At 36.1% G+C, this 11,953-nt stretch overlaps 1 protein-coding gene across 1 annotated transcript; it reads left to right on the top strand.

The window, feature by feature from the left end:
- The first annotated feature begins 1,702 nt into the window (after positions 1-1,702).
- Positions 1,703-7,515, top strand: LOC121427591 (cationic amino acid transporter 4-like). The gene is made up of 3 exons (XM_041624060.1): positions 1,703-3,374; positions 4,279-4,387; positions 6,209-7,515. Exons 1-3 carry the CDS (start codon positions 1,728-1,730, stop codon positions 6,352-6,354), a joined length of 1,902 nt encoding a protein of 633 aa, XP_041479994.1. The 5' UTR covers positions 1,703-1,727; the 3' UTR covers positions 6,355-7,515.
- The last annotated feature ends 4,438 nt before the right edge of the window (positions 7,516-11,953 follow it).

Below are 11,953 nucleotides of genomic sequence, written 5' to 3' on the forward strand. Positions count from 1 at the left end.
TGATAGAGTTGGTAGAAATGGAGGAGGTGTAGCATTGTATATAAGAGATGGCATTAATTATAACTTGTGCAATATGATATCATTAAGTAAAGATCACTGTGATACTGTTTTTGTTGAAATTAATCAACCAAAAAAGAAATCTCTTGTAGTTGGTTGCATTTACAGAGTACCCAATACTGATATAACTTTATTCTCACTGACATTAACTACTCAAAAAAGACATTTATCTATTAGGTGATTTCAATATTAACTTAATCAATTATAACGTTGACAAAAAGACAAATGAATTCTTAAATACTCTTTTTTCATGTGGCCTTTTTCCATCTATTAACAAACCTACACGTGTGACAAGGCACTCTGCTACGTTAATAGATAACATTTTTACTAACTGTATTGATATGAACAATAAGTGTGGTATAATTTATTCTGATCTTTCGGATCACTTTCCAATTTTTCATGTTACTGACACCATGTCTATTCCAATTCATTTGCATCATTGTAAGTCACGTATTATAACTGAAGAAAAAATATTGACATTTCAGAGAAAGCTTCTATTAATCGACTGGTCACCAATCTATAGTAATTCAGATGTTAATGTCTCATATGACCTATTTATTCATAAACTCACTTCCCTATACTCTGAATGTTTTCCTTTAACCAAAATTAAAATAAAAAAGTACAATAAACCTTGGATTACTCATGGTATCATGAAATCTATCAAGAGAAAACATAGACTTTATTGTTGCTATATAAAAAAAAAGAGACTCTCAAAGTCGAAATAAGTATACTGAGTATAAAAATACATTAACCTGTACTATTCGTCAGTGTAAAAAAATCTTTTATGAAAACCTATTTAGCAAAACAAAAGGCGATATGAAAAAACCTGGTCTGAAATGAATAATATATTAGGTAAAAAGAAAGACTCACCTCCATCTCATATGTATTTTAACCATGAAAAGATTTTTAGTAAAACATCAATCAGTGAAGCTTTTAACAAGTATTTTGTTAATGTTGGTAAAACCACGCAAGAAAAGATTCCTAATCCCGTCTCTCATTTCACTGACTATTTATCAAACCCTGTACCTTCTTCTTTATTCTTTAATCCCACTTCCAATACTGAAATAATTAATGTTCTGTCGTCCATGAAAACTTCTGCTTCACCTGGTCCTGACTCTATTGCTGGTCGTGTTATAAAGAAGTGTATTCATTCCATTGTAAACCCTCTTTGTTATATCTTAAATGAATCTTTATCACAAGGAATAGTGCCAGATAAGCTTAAGACTGCTTTAGTTGTTCCCATCTTTAAAAGGGGTGATCGACATGACATTGTAAACTACCGTCCAATTGCTTTATTACCATTCTTTTCCAAGTTATTAGAAAAGTTAGTATATACCAGGTTGTACAAATTTCTAACAGTTAATCATGTTTTAATACCTCAACAATTTGGATTTAGGAAGAACTTTTCTACTGACCTTGGTGTCCTAAATTTATTTAACAAAATTTCAAAAGAAATTGAATTTGATGTTTAACAATTCTGCATTTATTCAAATCGTATTGGTGTGTAACACGTTTAAGTAGTCTTGAGATATAAAACGGCTTACAACTTCTCCCTCTCTCTCTTCTCTCTAGATTGAAGTTCAATGAAATAACAACCTTGGTTAGAGAAGAACATACATCTCCACTGCACTAGAAGATTCCCCGCCCGTTCGTCTTTCCCCTGAGATGCCATGGATTGCTGCGGGGATATTTGTAGCACCATCAGCCGCAGGAAGCAGCTTGGAAGTGCTGAAGAGGCCTTCGAGACATCCCTTAGGCGTTCGTTAACCACATTTCAGCTGACGATAATGGGCATAGCTGCGATGATTGGTGCCGGTCTTTTCGTTCTCACCGGCGTTGAGGCCAAGGAAGTTACTGGACCTGCCATTGTTGTCTCCTATGCCATTGCCACTGTTGCTTCGATACTGTCCGCTCTGTGCTATGTGGAGTTTGCCTGTAGGATTCCGAAGACAGGATCTGCATACACCTTCACGTACATCGCCATAGGCGAAATTTGGGCATTCCTTATTGGTTGGAACTTGATCCTTGAGTACGCCATATCCGCTGCATCTGTTTCCTCCTCATTCATGGGGTACCTGGACTTTTTGACTGGGTACCGGATAACCAACTTTACAGTTGACACTCTAATGGGTGGTGAGGTCTGGGACGTTTCTTACCTTTCCCCATACCCGAATATATTTGCCTCTTTATTGGTCATTCTGATATCGCTTTTCATAGCAGCAGGAGCAAACATTTCAGCAGGGGTCACCGTCATATTAATGATCATTAACCTGTCGATCATTGGCGTTATAGTTGTGATGGGATTTACTAAAGCAGATATCAAAAACTGGCAAGATTATGGTGGGTTCGTCCCCAACGGACCAGGGAGCGTGATTGCAGGAGGAGCAACCCTGTTCTTCTCCTTCGTTGGCTTTGATACAATAGCCATGGCGAATGAAGAGACCTTGAATCCTAGAAAGAGTATCCCCAGGGCTACCTTTATTTCAATCCTGTTGACGAGTGTATGCTACATCCTCGCATCTGCCGCGCTAACCCTCATGGTACCTTACACAGATTTGGATGAACAATCTGCATTTGCTGCTGCCTTCCAGCAGCGTGGTATAGAGTGGGCAAGGTGGATGGTAGGCGTGGGTGCCCTTTGTGCAATGTTTACTACAATAATAATGAGTCTCTATAGCCTCCCAAGGTCGATCTACGCCATGGCTTCTGACGGAATACTCTTCGAATTTCTAAGCATTGTAAATCAGCATACCAAAGTGCCTGTCTATGCAGTAATGTTCTCCACAATTCTCGTTATCATACCTGCCATGTTCTTTACCTTGTCCCAACTTGTCGAGTTCCTCTCCATTGGTGTCCTTCTTGGTTACTCTTTTGTTGCCGTTGCTGTCATCACCCTCCGATATGGACCTGATGATATAATGCCTGACGCCAGTGCTGGTTTGGAGATGACTTCGCAGGAGAACAAAAATCATAATCTTACTCAGACAGGAAATGCGAAGTCCTTCGATGACAACTCCATGCTTCTTGACGCAGCGTCCGCATACACACCTGGAACACTTAAACACCAGTTCCGTTCAACACCTTTCCTTCGTGAACTTTGTCGTTTCAAACCAGGGGTGGCAGTCAAGATCGGACTTTGGAGTTCCGTTTTCTTCCAGCTCTGCGCCCTTTCTCTCGTAGAATTCGGGCACGCTGAATTAGCTACAGCAAAAGTTTGGGCAATTCTTCTTCTAATTTTCTTTTGCGTTTCTTCACTGGTCGGCTTGATAGTAATCTCCCTTCATTACCAGAATGTAGACACACGAGATTATTACAGGGTAAGTATTAGCACGACTTAAAAAAATGTTATGGACCTACTGCCAACCATTACCAGGGTCCATTTCAGAAAGATTTACAAGTATGGTATCTTTGACATAGCTGTATTACCGTGGGCACCTTGGTTTTAATTAGTTGCTTAACCTTGTTATCATGGTATTTGTCATAATGACAAATCAATTATAGTTGTAACTCTCAATGAAACGTAGCCGTGGTGCATCAAAACCTGTCAACCAATATCGTGGCTTGAAATCTTTACTGGAGAGCTAAAAACAATGCAGTTGCAATTGTCAAAGATAATCCTTGGCACCGTAACAGGGTAAATCCAGAAAATCAGCAATCTGCACGACTTTTTTCAACCTGCTATTGAAACGAAGAAATTTAATTCGATATGTGGTGAAAATAAAGTTCTACCGGGTAGTCATGTACAAAAATGACAACCAACAAAAAAAAATTCTGTCGTCCATGGGTAAATCAGAGGTAAAAATGTTCCGTGTCCTACGGGACATTTCCGAGTCCCGTACTTGGCACAACATTCACACCTTTAATCCACCCATAACCAAACACTTTTGATATTAGAAAATAACTGTAGCATCGGTGCCATGATGCCTAGTTTACGCTAATCTCGGAAACAGTGAAAATTTCGCCAGAAAAGTTGAGGAAGTGCATGACGTCTGTCTGTTTCTTTAAACAGGGTTTGAAGAAACTGATATCATCAATCCCCCAAACTCACAACATTTAATTAGTGGGGGTTTTGAAAAGTAATGTTACAATTATTAATGAGTATTTGGCATCTGCAGTGATAATCGGGAAACTCGAGCGAGTTAACCAAATTATTATAATACGAACAGCCGAATTGAATCTCAACAATTACTTTCTACTATTTATTGCGTTTATTTTTTTTAGGTCCCATTCGTTCCTCTGTTTCCTTGGCTTGCTATTTTTGTCAATATATTACTACTACTGAAACTAAAACCGATCACGTGGTTACGATTCCTGGTCTGGGTCGTCGTGGGTAAGTTAATTTCTAGATTTTATTCTTTATGTTCAAACTATGCGAGTATGCCACTTTAAATAGCGCAGTTACTATATTTTACTGCGCTTGACACTTTGTGTCGTACTTTTAATGGTAGAAATTATTTCTAGATAGAAGGCGCAATATAAATGTCTATTTTTAGTATTATTATAATTAATGAATACAAAAAAATGAAAATATTTATATAAAAACTGTCATAATTATATTGTATAGTCACTAATAGGTCCGTAAGGCAGTTTCTAAATTTGTCTTTACTACGAATGCCAGCCTGCTGTATCATGTTGTCCTTTAAACATTTAAATTATCAGGATGTTTGAAGCTCTATGGAACAACTGGCAGCGGTAGCTATATATTTTTTTGTTTGTGCAGAATACGTATTGTTTTGCTTTAGTTTTCAGAAAGCTAGACTATGAACAACATTGTTACGAAATAGAATGTATTTCATTTGAATATGGCTCCTTATATGCCGGTCGTTTGGACACGATGACACATAATATTCAGTAGTTGAATTTACCCTACATGTAAACGTTACCAGCATATTATTGACAAATAATGTCAATTGAAATTCGATCCCTACATTTCAAAATCGGTATATGAGCTCATTATTCACCATCTGACAGCTTTACGTATCATGCTTATGGAGACTAATTTAACGCCTGTCTTTTAGCTTTGGTAAATGGTTAATAATGCAAACTATCCAAGAATCTCATTTTAATAACTTGTAGTAGTCGTTTTTTTTTCAACTACCTATTCACTATGAATATTTAATGCTGAAATGGAACATATCAATAATGTTAACTATACTCGAGCCTCGTCTAATATACCAGTCTTAACCCAATACAAACTGGAACCTTGTTATCCCAGTACAAAGCCTATGGGAATCATTAATTTCGGTAGGCAACATGTTAAAAAACCTTGTAGTAGCCGTTTAATTTCTTTATTGTCAACCTCCGATACTTCAGTATTCAAAATTAGTTAAACGTGTCTAGCGCCCCCTTAGACGATATGTGGATTTCTTTTATACGCCTACGAAACCCGCAAAATAATAATACAAGTGTATGTATATATATGCATACCGATACACATAAATTATAAACCCACACACAGACATGTATGCACACCCTCACACACACACACACAACATACACATATATAAATGCAGGAATTAACTATTCACTGTTGTCATTTTATCCCCCTTACATTCTGTTTGTTTGTTTTACTGCACTAGAGTTATTGTTTCATAAGCTGTACTACTACTACTTATGATTTATATATAGTTTCTGTTCCATTTTAATTAAATGCTCAAGGCGCTTGAAAGATAGCAAGACATGAAGTAAAGAGAACTAAGTACAAGAAAGAGTAAATTACAAATGAGGAAAAACTTCTGTCTTGAAACCTAGTATCTGATGGTGAACAAATGCAATTTTAGATTGCCCTTATAGGATTCTGCAGATATTAACATTAAGCTTCATCGAGTGGCTGATGAATCTTCGGGTGTAACAGTCTGTACTCTGTACAAATAAACATCTAATTAAATAGCCCCATCCTATCATGACACTACACGAGCTCTTGTATAAAATGTAGCTAAGCACGTTTCAGTAACTGCAGTTTTATATTGTCCTAATCCATTATAGAAAGGAATCACAATTGGTAAATGTAGAATGACATAAAAACTTAGAAAAAATGAAAGTCACACCTTTTTTATGGCTATTGTCTGCTTTAATTTAGTAGATAATTATGAGTAATATTATTCAGCGGAATTTTATTAATCAATTTGGCACAATATTTCTCATTTTCTAGGTATATTCATTTACATGACATACGGCTATCGGCACAGTAAAGCTGGGAGAATATCACCCCAGAGATTTGGAAATGATGACCTCGATGCTGGAAACCATGGCAACGGATCTACAGAGAATGCTGCATCATATGGAAGTACCGATTAGGGATCAAAAGAGGAAACTCCAGGCATTCGTCTGTTGTAACTACCTTCTAGGGGAATATCCTAATTCATCAGTGGCCCGTATTCTGAAGTCAAGTGGGACCATGGTCAGTCAGCAAAGTATCTGGGGGCCGTGTGGGTTATCTATGGGCTCATCTGGGCTTAGATTATGGGCCCCATATGAGCTGCCCATATGGGCTTTGCACCATCCAAACCATCAGAGGCCCATATGGGCCATGTGGGTTTCATATGGGGAAAATCTGGTCAAGCCCACATGAAACCCATGTAAACCCCACATGGCTCATCTGGGCCCCATATGAAAACGATACTGTGTTTTATATGGGTCCCATGTGGGCCACATGTAGGTTCACGATGTTTTAATCAATGAAAAAAAAAATTGAATTGTGTCATAAAGGTGACTTTACAACCCAATATTCTAATCACTAACATCTTTTCATATCCTATAATCCTACATTCTAACCGTAACTCGTAATCCTATCCTCATCCTATCCTACATCTAACCGCTAAATCTTGTTATCGACTTCTATATATAGAGCGAGTATGCTATACTTGACAGGCTATGGTTAATAACAATTTTAAATATTTAACATTGAAAATTTTCTCCTGACATTAAATGTTTCGATTCTTAATTTTATAGTAATATATTACATACTTTTCTGAAACTTTTCATGGTGGAATCCTTGCATAAACATAAACATATTAATTGTTGTAGCTGTATTAGCTAAAATTTTGGTCATTTACTGTTGTACAATGTATGTTCATGAGTGCAGTCCAGATCGATCGATACTAATGATGCCACATGGCCCATATATATCCCATATGGGGCCCAGATGATTTTAGCCATATGGGTTTCAAGTGGGCCAGCCCATACGGGGATTATATGGGACATATGGCCCACATGAAACCCATGTGGGGCCAATGTTGGCCCAGATACTTTGCTGACTGGGCTGTGTTAAAATCGTGGGGGCCAAAAACTAAAAAAAATAACAAAAACAAAGAAGAAGCTGATATTGTAGATCTATATTTGATATTTATTTTCCCTTTGCTGCCACAATACAGAATAAGAGTGGATAAATTAAAATAAAAAAAGATTTGTCCCCAAATTGGCTTTCCATAGTTAAAGTTTAAATCCACCCCAGAAAAATGTCGATTGTGATAAATAAAGAAAAATTAAAATAGGATAACGCTGAAAATTGGATGTAATAAGAAAGTAATGACATTTTAAAGTTTTGCTTATTTTTCACAAAAACAGTGAAATGCACAACTTAGTGACATGCAAATAACAAAAAAAAATTAATGATGATAATGATGATAATAATAAGAATAATATTAACGGTACATTTACCCAGGGTAGCCACTTCAGTTCCGAAAACTATTCTCCCAGTGGGCCTACGACACTCCAAACGAGACAGACGATGATGTATCTCACTATTTTTTTTAATTACACAATATTTCATTTATTCAAACAGATTTGATAATAATAATAATCAACTTGACTTAACCATATAGCATTAAAAAATGCTAATTCCACATGTTCATGGTGGAATTAATCGTTGTTTCACTTGACAATGAAGAGAAATATTTCATAATCAATATAGTACAATACAAAAGAAATAGTGAGTGGATGACGTCACCTGTCTCCTCATTTGCATACCGACAAGGATGTGGATATAGCTGTTTTGTAAAATTTGCGAAACTTTAAAGCTTGTGTATAGTTTTGGTAAATCCACCAAAATGCACCTATCACTATTCCAATTCATTGCTAGCTAATATGAATGGATATGCCCTATAACAGTTATGATGTGGAGGATATGAAATGAAAATGTGTTTTACAGGATAAATTTTGCGATTTTACATGGAAATTTAACTTGATCGGGTCACCCGATCAAATTAAAATATCTGTGTGTTTTTGTCTTTCAATTAAATCCTATTCCAAATCATGGAATGGGCTGAAACTTTCAAGATATGTTCTTTGTAACTTTTGGATATCTAATCACTAAATTTATAAGATAAGTGCTTGAATGCCCATTTTTTAAATTTAAAACAAGCATCGCCGAGAGAGGGCGCTATATATCCAAGATTTGAATATTTGAAATTTTCTCAGAGAAGTGCAGTTGGAAAAATATCTAACGGTCTCTACGCTTCAGTAAGACTGTCATATTAGATGATATTCGATTATCAATCACATTATTGACCCTTTACCAAAGCTATACACAGGCTTTAAAATATCACAAACTTTCTCATCCGATCTTGAAGAATTTTCAGTGTTCCGGTTGTTGGATTTTTCTCTTTTTATTAAAACCAACTTTTATTTGGGTGGACTTCTCCTTTAAACTAAAACTTAAACCCAGGGGGGGGGGTCATCAATATTTTTGTCCGACAAGTCAGATCTGACAACTTTCCTGGATTCTGATTGGTCGAGAAGCACTGTTACTATGGTAACTGTCGGATGAAACAGGACTTGTCAGATAAAACGTCCGACAAGTCCTTTCATGAAACGCTCCCCAGGATTTTATTTAAACCTGAGTTCAAAATACGGCCCATTGAGCAGAGGCATCTCGAAATCCATTTTCAAATTATGAAGAACCTGCAATCAGTCGACGATATACATGTATTGTTGTTCGCAGCCAAGAGTGTATTCATTATCAGGCAGATACTAACGTCCAGGAACCAAGTCTATTATAACTTTGCCATTATCGTCACTTCCATGCAAACTATGACTGTTATTGAATTCAGAGCCTAGTTGTCATGGTAGTTCCAAAAATGTCAAAGTTTCCATAGTTGTTATCTTTTATGAAACGGGCCATGGTCCGCGAGTCCATGTTTGAATCGAGGAAGATTCCCAGGACACGGTCAAGATCCTGCCGACCTTGTCCAACTCTATTTGGAAACACTGTACCTTTACAAAATTTCGTTTTAAATCATTTTTAGATTCTGTTATAACTTGAACGTTGCTCCACTACGAGCAACCATTTTGTTCGCTTATTTCAAACTCTTTTGGCAAATTCTAAAAACTTGATCCCAAACGGGAGTCAAACTTTATATCGGGGATGGGGTTATACCTAACACGAAAAAGCTGTGCCTTTTCCCCTCTTTCCAGCAATGAAGCTGCACGACACCACAAGATATTACATTACTAAAAATAAATAATTTCCCTCTTTTTTCTTAATCTTTCTCTCACTTCGTCGCCACTTGATAAAAAATAGAAAAAATGAGGGTGGGGGGGGGGGGGGGGGGCAAGGCGATGTAGCTTCACACTACTGTTGATTGAGCGACTTTGGCTTCCAAATTATGTCTTCTGTATGCTCAAGAAAAGCAAACAAGGATTGAAATATTCTCCTAACAATAGAACGCATGAGAGTATGCGAACTCAAAGTGAATTGTTTGTCTTCTCAGTTTTTTTTATCATAGCGTATTTGGTAATTTATTGTTTGACTCTGTGATCAGTATGATCCCAATAGACTAGCATAGCCTAGTTCAAATCAAGGTCGGATTCTATTCAATTGTATTGTCATGTACTTTATGAAATTACACAGGACGAGATTTAAATGGCAAACAGAGCAAGGTTACGACCAAATACTGAATACTTCAATAGGCTGTATTTTTTTTAGTTTTTTGGAAGAAACTTGCTTACGTGGTTTTCTCTTGTTTAGTTTGGTTTCATGAGTTTCTATTTCAGATTATAATTAGGGTGAAAGGGCTCCGTATTTAAATTCTAATGTTTAAATCTAACTTTAAAACACAATTGGATACTTTTGTTTTAGAGTTGGATTCAAGGTAACCGTCACGCCCATTCATATAAGTGTAGCCTAATGTACCCTACTAGAAAGACTTACAACTTAATGTAGAAGTTAGTGATTCTCCCTATTTTGTGAGGTATCTCATTAGTCTGGTAAAAATGGAAATAAAATTAAAATCAATTCAAGCGCCTTTAATTAAGGCAAAATGAGATTTTGTGCTTATTTCCAAATATCTTTTGAGTACATATAAGAAATGCAACGCATTTAAAGTGATTGGTTAACATTGGTTTGACTTTTAAAAAATCTGAGCTAGAAGGTCACACTTGTCACCTGTGTCTGTGATATGTTCCAAAAATGAAGCCCTGAAAAAATTGCGTTCGAAAATGATTATTTAGTGCTTCAAAAATTGAAATATACAGTGACCGGAAACACCATCTTACTTTCATCCCATACACTTATGTGTACTATTTAGGTGTCTATAAGACGCCCATTTACTAAATCCGGGCTTGCCTTGTAGTTTTAGCTTTTCATTCTCAATAATGGTTGTTTTCAGGGTTTATTAGTTCTAATACATGCACTTGTACACATGTTTCATCTTGGTTTGAGAATTTTTTAAATCGACTGCTCACAAAGTTAAACAATACCTTTAAATGGAGGACTATACGGTTCTGGACAGTTTTTACTTGAGGTTATTTATAATGCAAGTACGGTTAATAAACCATCTTAATATAACTCATATTTGCACATTTCCAAATTGTAGTTAGAAATGAAGTTTGAAGAGGTATTTCTCCCTGACCACTTCCACCGCAAATGGTGGATTTTTTTAGAGCATAAGATGAGAGAGAGAGAGAGAAGTATTTAAGAGTTTTGTGAAAATTCAAAAATAGAATTTACGCTTCCTTGATGACACACTGCTCCATTCAGGAGCAGTGTGTCATCAAGAAAGGAAATGAAAAAACTTATATTTTACGGTTCGAAATAGAAATCTTGGAATAGAAATATTCCGAAATATCATTTTGCCCAATTTTTTAAAGAAATAATCCCAAATAAGGGTCTGAGAGTCGAATTTTTAAATTTTGTTTCAACATGTTCAAAGTATTAAGAGCACCTAATACATTTGACGCAGTGAAAAAAAAACCTTTGGGGGAAAAATGAACTTTTTGGGGGGGAAAATTAGACGATTTTATGCCAACGTTCATTGATTATTTTTGTCTTATTCATGCTTCTATAGAAACCATTATTCTAATCTCCGTTTACAATTTTACCATTTACATCCGTACACATTTACAAATACGCACTGCGATTGACAACATTCCCCTCCCTCTTAAATAAAAAAGTCCCCTCCCGAGAAAAGGGCTCTTACCGAATGAATTATGTAATTTAAGAACTGCTCGATAATCAGTGTTCTTCTCTAGAATAATTTTCTCACTCTTGAGTGAGAAAAGCAGACAAACAACCTAAACATTGTGGTGGTTTATGAACACACTTCTTATGGAAGCATATATGCATTTTATTGGATTGATATCACATGACGACTGACGGAGAAGCTGATTGTTCATGGCATCACAAAACTCAAGCTTTGAAAATCTACAAATCTGTTTTTCTTTGATTTTTGTCAAGTCTTTATTAATATTTTTATTTTGTTTTCTGATTTTATGAAAGTACCTTACTGAAACGACCAGTGTTTTTCATGATGAAATTCCACAAGCGGCTTTTCATTCTTTAATAATCTCTTAACAATCATCACAGTTTTGGGATGGTTGTTGTGAAAAGTACTCACACTGTCTTTTTGTGACATCCGGGAGTTTTCGAAATCGCGACGGCGACGGATTTTACAACATA

The sequence above is a fragment of the Lytechinus variegatus genome, chromosome 14, assembly GCF_018143015.1.
Source record: "Lytechinus variegatus isolate NC3 chromosome 14, Lvar_3.0, whole genome shotgun sequence".
Taxonomy (NCBI): Eukaryota; Metazoa; Echinodermata; class Echinoidea; order Temnopleuroida; family Toxopneustidae; genus Lytechinus; species Lytechinus variegatus.

Excerpts from the sequence above, each read along its gene's own strand:
- LOC121427591 (XM_041624060.1), top strand. The coding sequence starts at position 1,728 with ATGGATTGCTGCGGGGATATTTGTAGCACCATCAGCCGCAGGAAGCAG. Across the intron at positions 3,375-4,278 it reads ACACACGAGATTATTACAGG|GTCCCATTCGTTCCTCTGTT; the intron begins GTAAGTATTAGC and ends TATTTTTTTTAG. Across the intron at positions 4,388-6,208 it reads CCTGGTCTGGGTCGTCGTGG|GTATATTCATTTACATGACA; the intron begins GTAAGTTAATTT and ends CTCATTTTCTAG.